The 21109-nt window shown below is 43.1% G+C and overlaps 1 protein-coding gene across 2 annotated transcripts in view; it reads right to left on the bottom strand.

The window, feature by feature from the left end:
• Nucleotides 1-21109, bottom strand: part of camkv (CaM kinase like vesicle associated) — a 101320-nt gene that overhangs the window by 35443 nt on the left and 44768 nt on the right. For both annotated transcript variants that reach the window (XM_033037065.1, XM_033037064.1), the window contains exons 2-3: nt 10539-10646; nt 2928-3059 (exon numbers count right to left, since the gene is read on the bottom strand). In XM_033037065.1, the coding sequence (XP_032892956.1) occupies nt 2928-3059; nt 10539-10633 (227 nt within the window). In that variant the 5' untranslated portion in view covers nt 10634-10646. The remainder of the gene's footprint in view (nt 1-2927; nt 3060-10538; nt 10647-21109) is intronic.

Here is a 21109-nt window from a genome sequence, read left to right on the forward strand (position 1 = left end):
AGATGCTGCCTGACCCCCTGAGTTACTCCAGCACTTTATGTCTATTGTTGGTATACTTATGTGATATCTGCAGCAAGTATGAAATGTACTTCACTTTAAACCAGATATAACATTAAAAAAAGAGGAAATTATTGTGTTTTTTGTTTTAGTTTACAAAATGACCAAACCAGCACAGAATAATTATCTTTCTGCAAAACGTTGAAATTAAAAACGTTAAGCTTACAAACAAAATCTCTGGATTTACAGACACGCCAAATGGATTTACAGAGCTGTTGATTAAGGATTAGGAGAAGGCCTGTAAATACCAGGATTATGGGTGGTTTGTGTGATAGCTGATATGGAGAAGGTGGAGATGTCAATGCCAAATACTTATTTGACTGGCAGGAGCGGCGAGCTTGGTGACGGCCTGTATTTCCAGCTTGCTGGGACTCAGCAACTTCCTTGGAGTGGAAGAACAGGCAGGCACGATTGAGACAGGCTAGTGCATCAAGGTAGACTCAAAGTGCTCAGTGGGTCAGGCAGCATCTCTAGAGAAAAAGGATGGGTGACTTTTTGGGTCAGAACCCTTCTTCAAATGGATCTGAAACGTTATCCATCCTTTTTCTCTCGAGATGCTGCCTGACTCACTGAGTTTCTCCAATGTCTATGTTCAGTGTTGCTGAGTGTCTATGTTTGGAATAAACCAGGGTATGTGGTTCCTTTCTACACATGGTGCATCAAGGTAATGGATCATCATATGAATGTGATGCTATGTACACAAACACACAGGTACAAACGCATTTACAAATGTGTTCACCAAATAACTAATTTCAAATGAAACTATTCTTTTCTTGGAAAGTGGAGTCACATTGGCATTGATGTGAGGGAAAGAACTGCAGATGCTGGTTGAAATCAAAGATAGACACAAAATGCTGGAGTAACTCAGCGGGACAGGCATGATCTCTGGAGAGAAGGAGTGGGTGACGTTTCGGGTCGAGACCCTTCAGACATATCGGCATAGACATCTCCAAAGGATATCAGCAATCTGCAATTTTACTGAATGAGATGAAATCATATTCATTTCAAGAGTCAAGAGAGAGGGTCAACATTATTTTATTGTCATATGTTCCAAAATTGAACAATGAAATTTCAATAATAATTGATAATTTAATAAATAAAATAGTGATCATTTAATTAAATAATGGTTCATTTAATAATAACCTTTTGATCTGAAACGATAAGTAAGCAAGGTGATTGGCTACACTTGATTTTTGCTTAATACTTTATTAAATGCCGCAAATACTTTACTTTCGAGTGAAAACTAGTCACATAATACACTCAAGTTAGTTTAGTTTCAGTTTCATTTAGTTTATTATTGTCACGTGTACTGAGGTAGAATGAAAAGCTTTTTGTCGTGTGCTATCTGGTCAGCAGAAAGACTATACATGATTACAACGGAGCCATCGACAGTGTACAGGTACAGGGTAAAGGGAATAATGTTTAGTGCAAAATAATGTCCAGTAAAGTCCAATTAAAGACAGTCCGAGGGTCTCCAATTAGTTACTTGTGGACGCTGAAACAGTTAAGACTGCAAAAGGCGTTTTTGAAGAATTGGCAATACATTTAGTGCAGAAATCCTATTTGTGGATAACTTTAATTGACTGCCTCGAAACAGATTTCTTGGAAGTGTTACATAAATAATTTGTACGAGTCTATCCTTATCTTTTTTTGCAGGTAATAAGCAATGCACTGAAATGGATTAAACAAAGTGGCATTGTTCATGTACACATTTTGTCACAAAGAGGTAAGTGAAACAAGGAATTAGAACAGTAATGAGCTGGAAAAAACAGGGGAAGATTTGCGATGGAGATGAGACAGGGTTGAAAGTAGATATTCACTATGGTGTCCAATATCGTCAGTGTCTGAAAGTCAAAGCATGAAAACGTGCCTCTGATCCCCACAGCAGTTTATTGAGGTGCAAAGAAGCATATTTTTGGAGGAGGGAGATCACAAAGCTGAGAATCCTACTCTAAAAATCAGGCAGAGATGCCAACAATGATTTTCAAAGCCTCAAATCTTAGATTTGCCAGCATGTTAGGTGACCAAGAGATAGCAAAATCATTCTGCATGGATAATCATGAATCATCATATGAATGTGAAGCTATATGCGCGCACACACACACACACACACACACACACACACACACACACACACACACACACACACACACACACACACACACACGCACGCACACACACACACACACACGCACGCACGCACACACTAATGTAATTGCCAGCATGTTAGGTGACCAAGCGATAGAAAAATCATTCTGGACAGCAGCATAGCTTTGGTTCCAGTTGGGACCTGTTAGGCTTGAGCCTGAAGGAAATGGTTTCAAGTCCCAATACAAAATCTGTTCCAAATCAAGAGTAAACTGGCAATTCTGTGCATCATTAATGGACACGCATTGTTATTTTTGATTACATGCGGCTTTTGGTTTAGTTTAGTTCGGAGAGACAACATGGAAACAGGCCCTTTAGCCCACTAAGTCCACGCCAACCATCGATCGCCCGTTCACACTAATTCTATGCTATCTCACTTTCTCATCCACTTTCTACACATTAGGGGCAATTTCCAGGGGCCAATTAACCTACAAATCAACACATCTTTGGGATGCGAGAGGAAACTGGTGCACCTGGAGGAAACCCATATGGTTGCAGGGAGAACGTGCAAACTCCACACAGACAGCGTCCGAGGTCAGGATTGAACCCGGGTCTCTGGCACTCTGAGACAGCAACTGTGTTAAAAATAATGAAATGTTGACTTTTCTCCTGCCTGGGTTCACTCACGTTAGGCAAGGAAATCAAAATGTGAGCATGTAACTTAAATGATGGTGATGGATTAACTTCACAACGGAAGAGGTGACACAAGTGCAGGGACTTACATGTTTAAAATCATAATTTCATTTTTTGCTGCTTTTCTAACTTTTCTTCCATCTTTCTTTAAAAACTTCTTGCAAGTGTACATTTTCCCAGTAGATTTCTCTTTTGCCCTTAATATTTCGCAGAACTCCTCCCTGTTTTAGAAAAAGAGAGAGGAATAAAATGAGAAACTCCACAAAATGTCATCATTTAATTTCTGAGGTTCATTAAGAAATTCAACTATCGGACCAATGTTCATTATATATAAATGAACAATATACGTTATATATAAATGCATATTATTCATTATGTTTTAATGTATATAATTACTCGTATATAAATTATTTTTTTGAGATTCAGCGTGGAAACAGGCCCTTCAGCCCACCAAGATCATGCCAACCATTGATCACCCTAACACTGGTTCTATCCTACACACTAGGGACAATTTACAAAAGGCAATTAACCTGCAAACCTGCAAGTCTTTGGATTGTGGGAGGAGACCGGAGCTCCCGTAGAAAACCCAGGTCTCAGGGAGAACGTACAAACTCCATACTGACAGCACCCATGGTCAGGATCGAACCTGGGTCTCAGGCGCTGTATGGCAGCAACTCTACCGCTGCGCCACTGTGCCACCTTTGTGCTTGGGTCTTTTTAAACATTGAGAAAAGGTACAACTGGTGAGGAGATGGTAGGAAAAGTTGTGAGGACACTGGCAGACTAGTTAAATGGGCCCACACCTCATACATTATTTAATGCAGAGAAACCTTAGATCCTACATTCTGGATAAAAGAATCAAGATGGAAAGGCAATGTAATCTAGAACAAAAAACTTAGAAAACCACATCATAGGAACAAGCCACAATGTCTATGCTGAACACAATCACAAGATAAACTAGTCTCCCCTGCCTGCACTTGATCCATATCTCTCCATTACCTCATGTATAAAAGATTCTTATTTACCATCATTGTATCTGCCTACACCACTACCCTGGGCAGCTCTTTTTGGGCACGCACCACCATCTGTGTAAAGAAACTAGCCTTCATATTTCCTTTAAACTTTTCCCCTCTCGCCTTAAAGCTCTGCCCCAGAGTCTTTGACATTTCCACCATGGGAAAATGATTCTGGTAGCAATATTCTGATGAAGATGGAAGTACAAAGGGTCTGGGGTCAAGATTAACACATCCATAAAGATGGCGGAACAGTTTGAGAAGAGATTGGATGCTAGGATTTGTAAATAGGGGCACTGAGTACAAAAGCAAGGAAGTCATTCTAATGTTCTCTGGATGAATCGGTCTCAGTTGGTGTATGATGAGCATTTGGCGGCCAGTACTCACTGGAGGGGGAACTTCATTGAAACATCAAATAGTGGGAGAGTCTAGGACCAGAGGGTACGGCCTCAGAATAAAAGGACATACCTTTAGAAAGGAGATAAGGAGGATTTTCTTTGGTCAGAAGGTGGTGGATCTGTGGAATTCATTGCCACAGATGGGGCCATGAGCGTTCACTAATCTTTCCACCACCACAAGAAGCAGATGCCGAGAAGTGTGTTCAGCTCTGGCTAAACAACTTCTAATCTTGCGTGTGGACTCGAAGAAGAAGAAGATTGCCACAGATAGCTGTGGAGGCTGACATGGGTATTTTTAAAGTGGACATTGACAGATTCTTAATTGGTAAGGTTGTCAAAGGTTATGAGGAGAAGGCAGGATAATGGGGTTGAGAAGGAAAGATAGATCAGCCATGATTGAATGGTGGAGCAGACTTGATGGGCCAAATGGCCTAATTCTGCTTCTATGACATATGAATTTATAATGTACCATGTAGAATTTTCAACACCGCGGCTTTGACAGGGTCACATTAATAATTTCTTGGGGGTTTGACGAGGAAAGATTATACATGCTGCGATTATTTCCTTAGAGCAGAGAAAATTAAAGGAAGGTTTGTTTATAATTTGTTCATTTGTAAGTTGAGATATTTCACATCATTAAAGTTTCCGATAAAGAAAGCAGAATTTGTTCATTTGCCAAGTGGGTAATTGTTTCAAATATTTTTTAATTAGCACTAAAGTGGGAAGTGAGCATGGTTCTTTTCCAATAGAGGGTGTTCAGATCCAGAATGGAATACCTGAGAGAGTCAGAGTCATACAGCATGGAAACAGGCCCTTCAGCCCAACTTGCCCACACCAATCAACTTGCCCATCTCCACTAGTCCCACCTGCCTGTGTTTGGCCCTTCATCCCTCTAAACCCGTCCTATCAATGTACCTGTCTAAATGCTTCTTAAATGTTGCGAAGGTAGAATGGGCTCGCCCCGCCTTACCTCTCTGAGCTGCTCCACCTATATGCTCCTGCCCGGTGCCTCAGGTCAGCTGATCAGCTGCTCCTTGAGGTACCAAGGTCTAAGCGGAAGCTCAGAGGGGATAGAGCCTTTTCTGTTGCTGCTCCGGCACTTTGGAACACCTTGCCGCTGCACATCAGACAGGCCCCCTCACTGTCCATCTTCAAATCCTCCCTAAAAACACATTTTTATTCTTTGGCTTTTGACACTGGCTGAGGCATTGCTCCTGTTCTTAGTGCTTTTAATGTCTTTTAATTTTTAGTGTGTTTTTTATAGTCCTTCGTTTTTACGGTTTTTAATGGTTTTTAATGGTTTGTAATAGCTTTTTGTCCATGAGTTCTCATGTACAGCACTTTGTGGCAACTGTAGTTGTTTAAAGTGCTTTATAAATAAAGTTATTATTATTATTATTATCTCAACCACCTCCTCTGGCAGCTTGTTCCATACACCCACCAGCCTTTGTGTGGAAAAAGTTACCCTTCAGGTTCCACCCCTTAGGGGTGGCACGGTGGCGCAGCGATAGAGTTACTGCCTTACAGCGAATGCAGTGCTGGAGACCCGGGTTTGATCCCGTCTACGGGTGCTGTTTGTACGGAGTTTGTACGTTCTCCCCGTGACCTGCGTGTGTTTTCTCCAAGTTCTTCGCTTTCCTCCCTCACTCCAAAGATGTACAAGTTTGTAGGTTAATTGGCTTGGTAAATGTAAAAATTGTCCCTTGTGTGTTGTAGAATAGTGTTAATGTGCGGGGATCATTGATCGGCGCAGACCCGGTGGGCTGAAGGGCCTGTTTCCGCGCTGTATCTCTAAACTAAACCTTTCCCTCCTCACCTTAAACCTATGTCATCTGGTTCTCAATTCCCCTACTCTGGGAAAAAGACTCTGTGCGTTTGGCTGATCTATTCCTCTCATGATTTTATATACCTCTATAAGATCACCCTTCATCCTCTTGCGCTCCAAGGAATAGAGTCCTAGCCTGCTCATCCTCTCCCTATAGCTCAGGCCCTCGTGTCCTGCCAATATACTCATAAATCTTCTCTGCACCCTATCCAGCTTGGCAACATCTTTCCTATAACATGGTGCCCAAAACTGAACACAGTACTGACAATAGCTAACACCATTCCAAAATAAATGCTGAAACTCCAAAGCCACTTCATCAATACTTAATGACACCTTTCATAAGCTTCTATTTCTATTTCCCATCTCTGACAAGCGTGAATTTCTTTTCTTTTTATTGGTTCCACGTTGCGTTATGGACATGATGAGATACCAAGTGAAATTCGACGCTACTCTAGCCTGGATTTCAAACACATTTCCTCAGGGACAGTTTTTGCAGAGGATAATAGGTAGTTCAAAAAGTCACTTTGGTGCAGTGGCACAGCGATAGAGTTGCGGCCTTACAGTGCCAGAGACCCAGGTTCGATCCCGACAACTGGTTGTGTCTGTACGGAGTTTGTACGTTCTCCTCGTGACTTGCGTGGGTTTTCTCCAGGTGCTCTGGTTTCCTCCCACATTCCAAAGACCTGCAGGTTTGTAGGTTAATTGATTTGGGTAAAATTTTCCCAAGTGTGTATAGGATAGTGTTAGTGTATACGGAAATAGCTGATCGGCACGGACTCGGTGGGCTGAAGGGCCTGTTTTTGTGGTGTATATCTACACTAAACACTAAACTAGCTTCAAAAAGTCACTTGTTGAGCAACATTAGAAAATCCGCTTAATTGCGATACCAACAGAATTTCAAAAGGTGGTTCAGAATTTAAATTACATTGTTCAGATCAATTGAAACCTCAATTAACCTTTGTATTCAAGAGTGGCACATTTCTACAGGTAATATTTCCTCAATCAAAAGTGGGTTCGAAAATCCATTCTGGGACGAGAAATCCAATAACTAGAGCTCACAATCCCTTCTAATCCCTTTCTAATGCAGATTTTAAAAAGATGACTTTTTAAGAACAAAAGGCCAACGATTTACGTTCAGTCAACTCAACCACTCAGGAATTGACAATCGAACAGTCGTAACCAGTAGGCTCCTCAACAATGCACTCCATTAAATTATTTCATTGCCCTGTTAATATTGAGAGCAAAAACATTCCTTCAGAATTTTGTCACCCATCGAGTCATACAGCACCAAAAACAGACCCTTCGGCCCAATTCTTCCATGCTGACCAAGATGCCCCATCTAAGCCCATCCCATTTTTCCGCAGTTGGCCCGGAGAGAGTCATAGAGTTATACAACGTGGAAACAGCCCCTTCGTCCCAACTTGCCCAAGCCGACCAACATGCCCCATCTACACTGGTCCCACCTATCTGCATTTAGCTCATCTCTCTCCAAACCTTTCCTATTCATGTACCTGTCCAAATGTGTTTTAAATGTTGTTATAGTACCTGCCTCAACTACCTCCTCTGGCATCTTGTTCCTATACCTACCACCCTCTGTGTGAAAGCGTTTGAACCCAGGTCTCTGGCGCTGTAAGGCAACAGCTCTACCGCTGTGCCATCGTGCCTCCCAAGCTTTGCTTTGTAGCTGAAACGGCCAGTTCACATGGAAAATCCATTTCACTCTCTCCACAGGTAGACAAAAATGCTGGAGAAACTCAGCAGGTGAGGCAGCATCTTCTTCAGACTGGAGAAGGGTCTTGACCCGAAACGTCACTTATTCTTCCATAGATGCTGCCTCACCCGCTGTGTTTCTCCAGCATTTTTGTTTACTTTCGATTTTCCAGCATCTGCAGTTCCTTCTTAAACATTTCTCTCTCTCCCCAGATGCTTCCTGACCTGCTGAATATTTCCAATTCTTTTTTTAGTTCACATTTGCGAATGTAGTGTTCTTTGATTCACAAATCAACACAATACGATTGTGACATTAAAGAGGCTCTTATATCGGCAGATGGAAGTGCAAGGAATGGAGGGATATGGATCATGTGCAGGCCTGTGAGATTAGTTGGACTTTAATTTAGACTTTAGAGATACAGCGTGGAAACAGGCCCTTCAGCCCATCAAGTCCGCGCCGACCAGCGATCACCCTGTACACTAGCACTATACTACACACTAGGGACAATTTACAATTTTTTTACCAAAGCCATACAAACATGCACATCTTTGGGGGTGGGAGTAAGCTGGAGCACCTGGAGAAATCCCATGCGGTCACAGACAGAACATACAAACCGTACACATAGCATCCGTAGTCAGGATCGAACCCAGGTCTCTAGTGCTGTAAGGCAACAACTCTACCGCTGCTCCACTGTGTCATGGTGTCATGTTCGGCACAAACATTGTGGAGGAAGGGCTTGTTCCTGTGCTGTACTGTTCTATGTAATTCCAGCACTGCCTTTCTCTCTCCTCACAGTTCTCATTCATCTCCATCTACAATACCTACACTTCCTCCCATTCAGAGTTGCTGCTTGTAACAAGTCTCCCACACCCTCATTCAGTCCGCACCACCACCACTTTTGACATTAAGTCTCATTCAATTCCCACCCACTGCAGAAAGCCCCCCTGCTTTCTCCCCATCTCTAAAATGGTAGCAAGGAAGGCAAATGCAATGCCAGCATTTACTAGACCAAGTGCGGACCTGTTGGGCCTCATATCTGAGGAAGGATGTGCTGGCGTTTGGAGCGGGTCTAGAGGAGGTTTATAAGAATGATCCCAGGAATGATTGGTTTGAGCATTTCACGGCTCTTGGGTCTGTACTCACTGGAGTTTAGAAGGATGAGGAGGAACCTCATTGAAATTTACCGAATAGTGAAAAGCCTAAATAGAGTGGATGTGGAGAGGATGTTTCCACTAGTGGGAGAGTCTAGGACCCGAGGCCACAGCCTCAGAATAAAAGGACGTACCTCTAGAAAAGAGATGGAGGAATTTATTTTGTCAGAGGGTGGTGAATCTGTGGAATTCATTGCCACAGGCGGCTGTGGAGGCCAAGTCATTGAGTATTTTTAAGGCGCAGATTGACAGATTTTTGATTAGTAAGAGTGTCGGTGTTTATGGGGAGAAGGCAGGAGAATGGGGTCGAATGGGATAAATAGATCAGTCATGATTTAATGGCGGAGTAGACTTGATGGGCAGAATGGCCTAATTCTGCTCCTATAACTTCTGAAATGTTAAATTTGCCCAAGCTGGGATGAAGGACCATCAATATGAAATATTAATACTGCTTCTCCCTCCACCAATTCTACCCAACCTGTTATTTCTAGCATTTTCTATTCTTAATTAATTTCCAGCAGCAGCAGTTCAGTTTTTACTTTCCAATAAACAAATATTGCTATTTACTGTTCAACAGTGGCGCAGGTGGGAGAGTTGCTGCCTCACGGCGCCATAGACTGGGTTGCATCCTGACCTTCGGTGCTGTTTGTCCAGAGTTTGCACATTCTCCCTGTGACCACATGGGTTTCCTCTGGGTGCTCCGGTTTCCCCCCCTATCCCAAAGACGTGCAGGTTAATCGGCCCTCTCTAAATTGTCCCTAGTGCGTCGGGGGTGGATGAGAAAGTGGGATAACATAGAACTAGTGTGGATGGGTGATCAATGGTCAGTATACTCATGGTGGGCTGAAGAGCCTGTTTCCATTCTGTATCGCTAAAACTGAACTCTAATGAGGCCATTCAACCTATTTTTTTCCTTTGCGTGTTTTGTAATTTTTTTGCATCAATTCAGCATCAACAGCAGAAGCTGGAATTGCCTTAAACAAGTCTTTTATAATGGAGATAGAGTAGAGATTTTCTCTTCATTGGTTGGATTTAAGTAACTGGCCCAAAAATGAAGGGACACGTTATAAATTCACCATGCCTTGTTCAATTATCAACACAGTTCGTCTTTAGGTTTACCATTCTGTACGACCACATTAGATCTCAATAAAACTATGCTACCTTGTATTTGCAGGTACTATCGCAATGTTTAAGAACCATTTAGACAAGTACATGGATAGGGTAGGTTTAGAGGGATATGGGCCAAAAGTAGATAGGAGGGATTTGTGTTGATGGGGCTTGTGGTCGGCATGGGCAAGCTGGGCCGAAGGGCCTGTTTCCACGCCGTATGACTATGACTCTCAATGACTGTATATTCACATCCATCTTATTCGTGTTTCCAGCAGTCAAACTTTGTAACATATTCATTGATTAAACTCTCTTCCATTCAAGAGTCGTCAAGGGTGTTTTATTGTCATATGTCCCAGTTAGGACAATGACATTTTTACTTGCTGCAGCACAACGGAATATGTAAACGTAGTACATAACGGGAGAAGAAAAACATTTTTTTTTACCATGATGATTATAATCTCAAGAAGAAAAGATATCTCAGTGTATACTTACGTCTTGACTGTTTGTCCCAAGTCATATTTGTCCGTTACATCTGAAGGGTTATTATAATCCTTTTTGTCACCAAGTGTTATGCAACCAAAAGGCATTGCTGATGTTGGCCTATGTGAGAAGCAAAACAAAGCCTTTGGTTAGAAAGTTCTGCCTTCCCAAGGTCCACATAGATTCAGGATGTCCATTTTAACTCCACCATCTTGAAGTGGTCTCGCCATCAATGGTGAGGCGGCATTGAAAGCCTTTTGTTAAGTTTTGGTCGCCATGCTGTAGGAAAGCTGTCATTAAGCTGGAAAGGGTGCAGAGAAGATGTATGAATATGTTGCCAGGACAACAGAGGGCTTGAACTGTAGGGAGAGGTTGGGCAGGCTAGGACTTTATTCCTTGGATTGCAGAAGGCTGAGGGTTGAGGTGTATAAAGTCATGAAGGGGATAGATAGGATGAATGCACAGAGTCTTTTTACAGTAGAGGAACCAAGAAGCTGAGGATGTAGGTTTAAGGTGAGAGAGGAAAGCTTTAATAGGAACCTGAGGGGAAACTTTGTGGGTACGAGCTGCCACAGAAGGTGGTTGAGGCAGGTACTATAATAGCATTTAAAAGACACTTGGACAAGTACATGGACAGGAAAGGTTTAGATGGATATGGATCAAATCCAGTCAAATGGGACTAACTTAGATGAGGCAGCATGGACAAGTTGGGCCTAAAGGCCTGTTTTCATGCTGTATGACTCTAAGATAATGTCAAGGCCTGGCCAAGCCAGGTTTGAATCCCAGTGGCCCAGGAGCCCAGAACCAGAACATGATATCTGGTATCTAGGAGAGACGTTGGGTTCAGGAAGTCTTCCTACTGTCCATGGTGGACCGTTATATTTATAATTCAGCAGTGTGGCATCCACTGGGTGCACGCAACTAAAAAGCAAGTATTTTCCAACACATTTTCCCTCGTTATAATGGACCACACGGGGAGGGGATGGTGTCTATTATGCCGAATGTCTGGTATAAACTGTACAAAATCATGCAAGGAAGTGTATGAAATCATGAGGGGAATAGATCGGGTAGATGCACAGAGTCTCTTGCCCAGAGTAGGTGAATCGAGGACCAGAGGACATGGGTTTAAGATGAAGGGGAAAGGATTTATTAGGAATCTGAGGGGTAACTTTTTCACACAAAGGGTGGTGGGTGTATGGAACAAGCTGCCAGAGGTGGTAGTTGAGGCTGGGACTATCCCAAAGTTTAAGGAACAGTTAGACAGGGATAGGATAGGCTTGGAGGGATATGGACCAAACACAGGCAGGTGGGACTAGTGTAGATGGGACTTGTTGGCCAGTGTGGGCAAGTTGGGCCGAAGGGCCTGTTTCCACACTGTATCACTCTAAGACTCTAAACAAATAAAGGGGTTAATATGCACATTACTATTGCAAAAACAGCCAATAAACTTACACTGGGTAATAAACAATAGAAGACACAAAACACACCGTACCTTGGGACGGCACAATGGCGGCACATAGAGTTGCTCACTTACAGCGCCAGGAACCAGAGTTCGATCCTGAACTGGGGTGCTCCCTGTGACTGCGTGGGTTTTCTCCGGGTGCTCCAGTACACTAGTTCTATCTGACACACTAAGGACAATTCACAGTGTGTAGGATAGGCATACCGAAAGATATGACCACTACCGTAGTTATGTGGGAGGATAGATAGAACTATACAGTATAGTTCTAACCTACACGCTGCAAATTGTCTGTAGTGTGCAGGATAGAACTAGTGTACGTGGATCGCTGGTCAGCATGGACTTGGTGTTTCCACGCTGTATGTCTAAATTAAACTAAGCTAAACACTATTCAAATGTGTAATTCTCCAAAGTATTCAAAATGTTTTTTTCTGTGCAGTAGTTTAGTTTAGGAATATAGTGCAGAAACATGCCCTTCGGCCCACCGAGTCCGTGCTGACCAGCGATCAGCCCATACACCACCACTATCCTGCACACTGGGGACAATTTGCAATCTTACCGAAGCCAATGAAGCTACAAGCCTGAATATCTTTGGAATGTGGGAGAAAACCAACGCGGTCACAGGGAGAACGTACAAACTCCATACAGACAGCACCTGTAGTCAGGATAGAAGCCAGGTCTCTGGCGCTGTAAGGCAGCAACTCTACCTGTGTGCCACCATGCTGCCCAGTTGAAGAAACCGAGCAACATTAATGTACAATATCAGTCTGAAGAAGTGGTCTCCATAGATGCTCCAGCATTTTGGTCTACCGTTAAAACAAGGGCTTACTGTACACGTGTACAGTTTCAAGGCACAGGTCACTCCTACTGAAGACCTGTGGGTGCTGGTGTCTGTTGAAGGGCTCCAAGCTAACCCTGTGCTGCTGCCTTTGAGATTGAAGTGATTAGAGAACGTCTCCTTTGGTGTCTGTCCATCCCCACCCTCCCACTTCCCAGCCAACAACTTGATCACGTTTCTGCTCTTTGCTTCAGCTGATCTCTGGACTGGCCAACCTCTGCCAATCCCAACATTGTCATCTGGGTTCCCCAATTTTCGTACCACCCACTACACTAGTTGCCAATATACCTCCCACCCAACACAACTGTAGGATGCAAGCAGCAAAGATCAAGACTGTTCATTTGTCATATGTACCAAAACGGAACAATGAAATTCTTACTTGCAGCAGAATAATAGGTTTGAAAATACTGTACACAATAGTTAACATAATAATAAAGAAAAAATGTATTTATTAGCACAAAACAAAACAAAAGCCCCTGTCCCTAGACTCTCTCTTCTCACCAAGAGGTACAGAAGTGAGAAAACGCACACCTCCAAATTGAGAGACAGTTTTTTCCCAGTTGTTGTCCTTTATCTGATCCAACAACGAGGGAGCAGCCTTGCGCTACCATCTGCCTCATTGGAGACCTTCGGACTATCTTTAATCAGACTTTACTAGACTTTATCTTGCACTATATATTATTCTCTTTAACCTGTATCTGCACACTGTTGATGTCTTAACGTGTAGTCTTTACGCTGATTGGATTAACGCACCAAATTGCTTTTCACCGTTCCTCGATACACGCGACAATAAACTAAATAAATTAAATTAAACTTGTGCAACCAAGATAGTTTGTAGTTTAGTTGGGTATTTGTAGTTTAATATTCTGCTTGTTGGGGGAAAAGTTGCTCCTGAACCTGGGCGTTACAGGTTTCAGGCTCCTATACCTTCTTCCCGATGAGTGAGATGAGAGTGCGGCCAGGGTGGTGAGGGTCTTCGACAAAGATGACTGCCATATTGAGGCCTCTAGTAGATCCTTTTGATGTTCATCTAGACCAGCACTTGAATTGTCCAGGCATTGAAGGCTATCGGGCTGGATAGAGTGCATGTGGAGAGGATGTTTCCACCAGTGGGAGTGTCTAGGACCAGAGGCCATAGCCTCAGAATAAAAGGACGTACCTTTAGAAAGACGATGAGGAGCTATTTCGTTAGTAAGTAGGTGGTGAATCTATGGAATTCATTGCCACAGACGACTGTGGAGGCAGTCAATGAATATTTTTAAGGCGGAGATTGACAGATTCTTGATTAGTAAGCGTGCCAGGGGTTGTGGGGAGAAGGCAGGAGAATGGGATTGAGAGGGAGCGATAGATTAGCCACAATTGAATTGTGGAATAGTCTTCATGGGCCGAATGGCCTAATTCTACTCCTATAACTAATGAACATGAGACCAAATGCTGGTAAATGGGACTAATATAGATAAGTACAATGGCTGGCAGGGGCATGGTGGGCTGAAGGGCCTCTTTCTATTTTGCATGGCTCTGTGACTCTGCAACTCAAAGTGCGGGAATGGGATTGATGGGACTGTTGTGAAAGCCAGCACGGACTTGACGGGCCAAATGCCCCCCTTCGCCATTGTGAGAAAATATAAGAGAAATCTGAAAAATACGAGAAAATAAATCAGTCCCTGAACCAGGCAAACACTGGCTTATTTGTTATCTAGAATGCTCTGTGAGAACATGTGCCTTCTATTGAAAGCCACATCCTTAATCCAGTCAAAGACTCCCGAGAAGAAATAAATGGAGTCTCCCAGAGTTACGCAGTGTTACCCATGAGTTAATAAAGAAAATGTAAATCAGTTCAGTTTAGTTTATTGTCACGTGTACCGAGGTACAGTGAAAAGCTTTTTGTTGCATGCTAACCAGTCAGCAGAAAGACTATACATGATTACAATCAATACATTAACAGTGTATAAATGAGGGAATAATAAGGGAGTATGATTTACATGATAAGGGAATAACGTTTAGTGCAAGATAACGCCAAGAACTGTCCGAGGGACATCAGAGGTAGATAGCAGTTCAGCACTGCTCACTGGTTATGGTAGGATGGTTGAGTTGCCTGATAACAGCTGGGGAATCATGCTTGCGGCAGAAGGCTTTCCATGTAGAGTATCTCAGAGAGCTCACAATGGCAGCAGACATCAAGCTCATACTAATTGCGCTGAACAAGACAGCACACAACTGATTACTTGTACAGCAGGCGTCAGAGTGAGTTATGATTGTGTTGGGATTGGAGCACTCTCCACTTTCAAATGTGCTTGGTCAGCAAACACGGGTTGATGAGAGCAGCGCTCCAATGAATGTTGGCGGCAACGGTCTAAATGAATGTCCACTTTTATTGCAAGGTTTCATTCCTCATGCGGTATTTCAGCTCGCCTTCCCTTCTGCAATCAGTCTCTGCTGGCAGGCGGGACATTGACCACAGAGCACACAATGAGGACGATGGTTAATAATGCCGGTGACGGAGGGATTAAAAATGAGTTGTTATTGGAGGAAAGATATTGTACAGCTGGTAAGAGTGCAGAGAAGATTTATGAGGATGTTGTCTGGACTTGAAGGCCTGAGCTATAGGGAGAGGTTATGGGGGTGACACTGTGGCGCAGCGGTAGAGTTGCTGCCTTGCAACACCAGCGACCTGGGTTCAATGCTGATTACGGGTGCTGTCTTTATGGAGTTTGTATGTTCTCCCCCGTGACCGCGTGGGTTTTCTCTTAGTGCTCCAGTTTCCTCCCACACTCCAAAGACAAATAGGTTTGTTGGATAATTGGCTTCGGTAAAATCGTAAAGTATCCCAAGTGTGCAGGATAGTGTTAAGTGTACGGGGTGATCGATGTTTGGCGTGGACTGCATCAGTAGTCAGGATCGAGCCCGGGTCTCTGGTGCTGTAAGGCAGCAACTCTACCGCTGCGCCACCGTGCCACCCTAACTATCCCATGCAACCCATTTATTTTCTCGTTCACACTACCTGATATACTCATGCATAGTATGATTTACATGGGTAGCATGCAAAATAACATTTATCACTGTATCTCAGTACACATGACAATAGTAAACCAATTATTACCAATTACATTGCGGGATCAATGTGTTTCTTTGTAATTAGAAACATATTGTGATAAATTGATTTTGTGTCAAAATGTTACTCTGGTACATTGTACATATGGCTCGCACAGCCATGCTGAATACCCCAGAAGGAAAATAGAGTAGGTGTTAACAGACAGTGTATGTAGCCTTTATTGAAACTCTTGAGATAAATGACATATCCTGCTGCTCCTTGCTCTGCATCCTTTTACATTTTCATGAAGAGTTCTACAACGAAAACCGTGTAAGGTTATAAATTATACATGATGAATCACAGTTTGTATTACATATTAATAAGAGTGAATATCTTCATGCTGCCGGATTCTGATTGGTGGATTTAGACTTTAGCCTTTAGAGATACAGCGTGAAAACAGGCCCTTCGGCCCATCGAGTCCGCGCCGACCAGCGATCATCCCATCCACTCGCACTATCCTACACACAAGGGACAATTTACAATTTTACCAAAGCCAATTAAACCCACAAACCTGCACGTTCTTGGAGCATGGGAGGAAACCTGAGCACCTGAAGGAAACCCACATGGTCACAGGGAGAACGTACAAACTCCGTGCAGATAGCACCCGTAGTCAGGATAGAACCCGGGTCTCTGGTGCTGTAAGGCAGCAACTCTATCCCTGCACCACCGTGCCGCCCAAAGATACTTTACAGCTCACTTCCAAAGTCTCAGTGGATCATGGGATATCTCTCAAATGAAATGCTTCTGCGTGTTTTCTGATCTATATAAATTCAAGCTTACTTGGTGGAAACAAGTCTTGATTAAAAAAAAATAATGTAAGACCTCACATTTACAGTGTTTCTTTGATAAAGGTTTAGATTAGCTTAGGTATACTGCGTGGAAACAGGCCCTCCGGCCCACCGAGTCCACTCCGACCACGATCACTCGTTCTATCCTAGATGCTCGAGACAATTTACAGAAGCCAATTAACCTACAAACCTGTATGTCTTTAGAATGTGGGAGGAAACCAGGGCACCTGGGAAAAACTCATACTGTCACAGGGAGAATGGACAAACTCCATACCGACAACGCCCGTAGTCAGGATTGAACCTGGAACTCTGGCGCTGTAAAGCAGCAGTTCTACCGCTGTGCCACCGTGCTACCCTGACTAGTTGTCTCAGATTGTATATAGCCACAGTCTGCAACACCAAACCAGTCTCTCACCTTCTTAGCTCTGCCTCCAACCACCTGCTTCTCCCCTTTCACACCTTTCTTCTCCCCCCACCTCCCACCACCCAACAATCAGTCTGAAGAAGGGTCTCGTCCCAAAACGTCACCTATCCATGTTCTCCTGAGATGCTGCCTGACCCACTTGAGTTATTTCAGCTATTTGTGTCCTTTTTGGAAGCCAGCATTGCAGTTCCTTGCTTCTATGTTCTGGTTAGCTACCCTATCTATGCCTCGCATTGTTTAGTCTAGTTCAGCCATTAGAGGTTTTGGGTCGGAAGTCTGAAGAAGGGTCCAGTCCTGAAACATCACTGAATCGTGTTCTCCAGAGATACTGCCCGACTTGCCGAGTTATTCCCGCACACTGTGTCTCTCTTTTTTTGTAAACCATCATCTGCAGTTCCTTATGTCTCCACCCCAACAGCAGATTTCCAAATATCACATTTGTTCAGTGGTGTCTACAGCACAAACTCGATCGTGGTCTTGGCATTGCTTTTATTTAAATTATGATTTGAGTCATAATTTAGTTTCTGCCTTCATTTCACCTGTTCTACTCTCTCCTTACAATTTGGCTCAATCGTGCTCTGAGTCACCAGATCATTAGTAAGTCAGCAGGAGTATAAACTGTGCTGGAACGTGATGTTATTCTGCAGTTGAGTGAGGTTTGCTTAAGTAATGTCTCCCTGAAAACTTGTGTAGGAAGGAACTGCAGAAACTGGTTGACACCTACGATAGACACATAAAGCTGGGGTAACTCAGCAGGTCAGGCTGCATCTCTGGAGAAAAGGAATAGATAATGTTTTGGGTCGAGTCCCTTCTTCAGGGGAAAGGGAAACTTTAGGTATCACATTCCCCACAGCCAACAATGGACCATTGTGGGCTCCAGCATTCCTTGATCTTAGTTGCTGGCCTTGATTTGTCCTTTTCTTCACAACCTTTGTCAGTTGACAACTCATTTCTCAGCTAATAACGCGGCTTCCTTTATACATTTTCAGTCCATCTTTTTATTTCACTCCTTCAGAGCAAGATCTTTGTATGTTTTCTCGACCATCTCTGTTGGTGCAGTCTGAAAGTCATTTTTCACCATGTGACCACTAGAAAGAAGTGAAAAATGATTTACGAGGAAGTTACCTGGTCTGGTAGAGCCATTGAGTCAGAGAGTGATACAGTGTGGAAACAAGCCCTACGGCCCAACTTGCCCATCAATGTCCCAGCTACCCTAGTCTCACTTGCCTGCGCTTTGTCCATAACCCTCCAAACTGGTCTTAACCATGTAACTGTCCAACTGTTTCTTAAACGATGGGATAGTCCCTGCTCCAACCATCTCCTCTGGCAGCTTGTTCCATACCCTCTGTGTGAAAAAGTTACCCCTCGAATTCCCTTTCACCTTGAACCTATGTCCTCTGGTCCTCAATTCCCCTACTCTGGGCCAAAGACTCTATGCATCTACCGGATCTATTCCTCTCATGATTTTGTACACCTCTATAAGATCTCCCTCATCCTCCTACACTCCGTGGAATAGAGACCCACCCTACTTAACCTCTCCCTCCCTATAGGGTGATGTTTCACTTCAAGACCCTTCTTCTGAGCTCTTCTGAAGAAGGGTCTCGACCCGAAATGTCACCTATTCCTTTTCTCCAGAGATGCTGCCTGATCCGCTGAGTTACTCCAGCATTTTGTGTCTATCACACTGTTCCCCAGGATAGTGATGTATAAAACTAAATGCCACAGTTTTACGTTGAGGGGAAAGGCTTCACATACAGAGGGTGATGTGAACATGGAACAAGCTGCTGGAAGAAGTGTTAGAGGCGGGTACAATAATGACATTTAAGAGGTTCACTTGGACAGGTACATGGATAGAAAAGGTTTAGAGAGATATCAGTCAGTGGGTCTAGCTCAGTTAGGCAAGTTGGTCAGCATGAACTAGTTGGGCCGAATGGCCGCTTTCTTGTCTATATATAATTCTATGGTTCTGCTACCTTTAATTCGAAATTTCACACCATGTCTGAATTCTTGTATGGTAACCTTGACAACGCAACTGCAATTACATTTAGTTTCAAATTTCTGCATTTGACTGTGGAGTCATATTGCGATAAGAGGATGGCCAAACATTCAAAGTCTCAAATGTACCTTATTAGTAATGCCAAAAATTGTTAATAAAGGTTTATGGTCCGTGACCAAAGAAAAATAGCTGTCCAAGTAGCAATTAACATAAACTTTTCACTTTAAAGATAATTCTCCAAACCTCTCTCATTGTCATAGATTCTTAAAGCCATACAGCATGGAAACATGCCATTCAGCCCAACTTGCCCACGACCACCAAGATACCCCATCTACACTAGTTCCACCTGCCCGCGTTTGGCCCATAACCCTCTAAACCTCTCCTATCCATGTGCCTGTCAAAATATAATATCGGTCTCATTGGAGACCCTCAGACTACCTTTGATGGGACTTTACCGGCACTAAACGTTATTTCCTTTATCATGCATCTGTACACTGTATATGGTTTGATTGTATTCATGTACTGTCTTTCAGCTGACTGGTTAGCACGCAACAAAACCTTTTCATTGTACCTCGGACAATGTGACTATAAACTAAACTCGAACTCAAATTATATTATTTGACCGGGTTGTATGCAAAACAAACCATTTCACTGTACCTCGGTACATGTGACAATAATGTATCATGGAACCATTGAACATTGTAGCTCATACTCATCTTAAGCAGAGATATCTCCCATACGTGACAACATCGCAGTTCACCAACTTGGACATTGATCATCACACGATGGAGTACATCTCCAACTCCAGAAGTGGAAGCATCATATATAGGTTTCAATGTATGCACAGTATGGTCATGAACTAACAAAGGCTCTTCATAAGTAAGACATAGGTGAGGCCACATCGAGTATTATGTTCAATTTTGGTCACCCTTCTATAGGAAAAAGGCTGGAAAGAGTGCAGAGTAGGTTTATGAGTATGCTGCCAAACTCTAAGGGCCTGAGGTAGACTTTAGAAATACAACACAGAAACAGGGCCTTTGGTCCCCCGCGACTGCGCCAAACAATGACACTAGAGACAGTTTACAATTTTTTTTTTACCTAAGCCAATTAACCTACGAACCTGTACATCTTTGGAGTGTAGAAGGAAACCGGAGCACCTAGAGAAAACCCACAATATCACAGGGAGAACGTGCAAACTCCAAACAGACAGCACCCATAGTCAGAATTGAACCAAGGTCTCTGGCGTCGTGAGGCAGCAACACTACTAGCTGCACCACTGTGCGGCACTGGCTTCCGGTTGAGTAGACCCCCAATGCAGTCTTGAGCCAAAATGTCCACCATCCCTCTGTCTTCACAGATGCTGCCTGACCAGCTGAGTTCCACCAGCAACTCGTTTTTTGCCCCAAATTCCAGCATCTGCAGTTCCTTGTGTCTCCATCTGTCTCTGGCTTTTTGCTGCACACCATTTTCCCCAGTGAAGACATAAAATTACCAGAGTTGACTTAATCACTACCTTGGTTTTAGACTTGGATGTCGAGGATATATATTATTTCCACAGACAATTAAAATGTTTACAATTTGAAATTGCTGTTATTGTGATAGATGGCTTCCATTGCATTCAGCACAGCTATTTGCATCAATCTCACTCATGTTTGTTGTTCAGCTTTAAATCTCGAGCCTTGACTACTAGTTTATGATTATAAAATACAGTTGCGATTGTTCCTCGCAATGTACAAAATTCATTGCTATTTCAATCCGCCATCTCCATGGATTTCAATTTTGGAAGCAAGACAAATACGAGGTGAAGTGCACTTAATCACTTCAACTGAATTCATTCTTAATTAAACGACACACAAATTTGACAAAGACAGAACTGTCTAAACACCCAACATCAAGACAGATCCTTTAACCTGTAAAAAATAAAGAACTGCAGATTCTGGTTTATACAAAAGATAGACACCAACTCTTGACCTATTATTGACCTATT

Source organism: Amblyraja radiata, chromosome 18 (assembly GCF_010909765.2).
Source record: "Amblyraja radiata isolate CabotCenter1 chromosome 18, sAmbRad1.1.pri, whole genome shotgun sequence".
Classification (NCBI taxonomy): Eukaryota; Metazoa; Chordata; class Chondrichthyes; order Rajiformes; family Rajidae; genus Amblyraja; species Amblyraja radiata.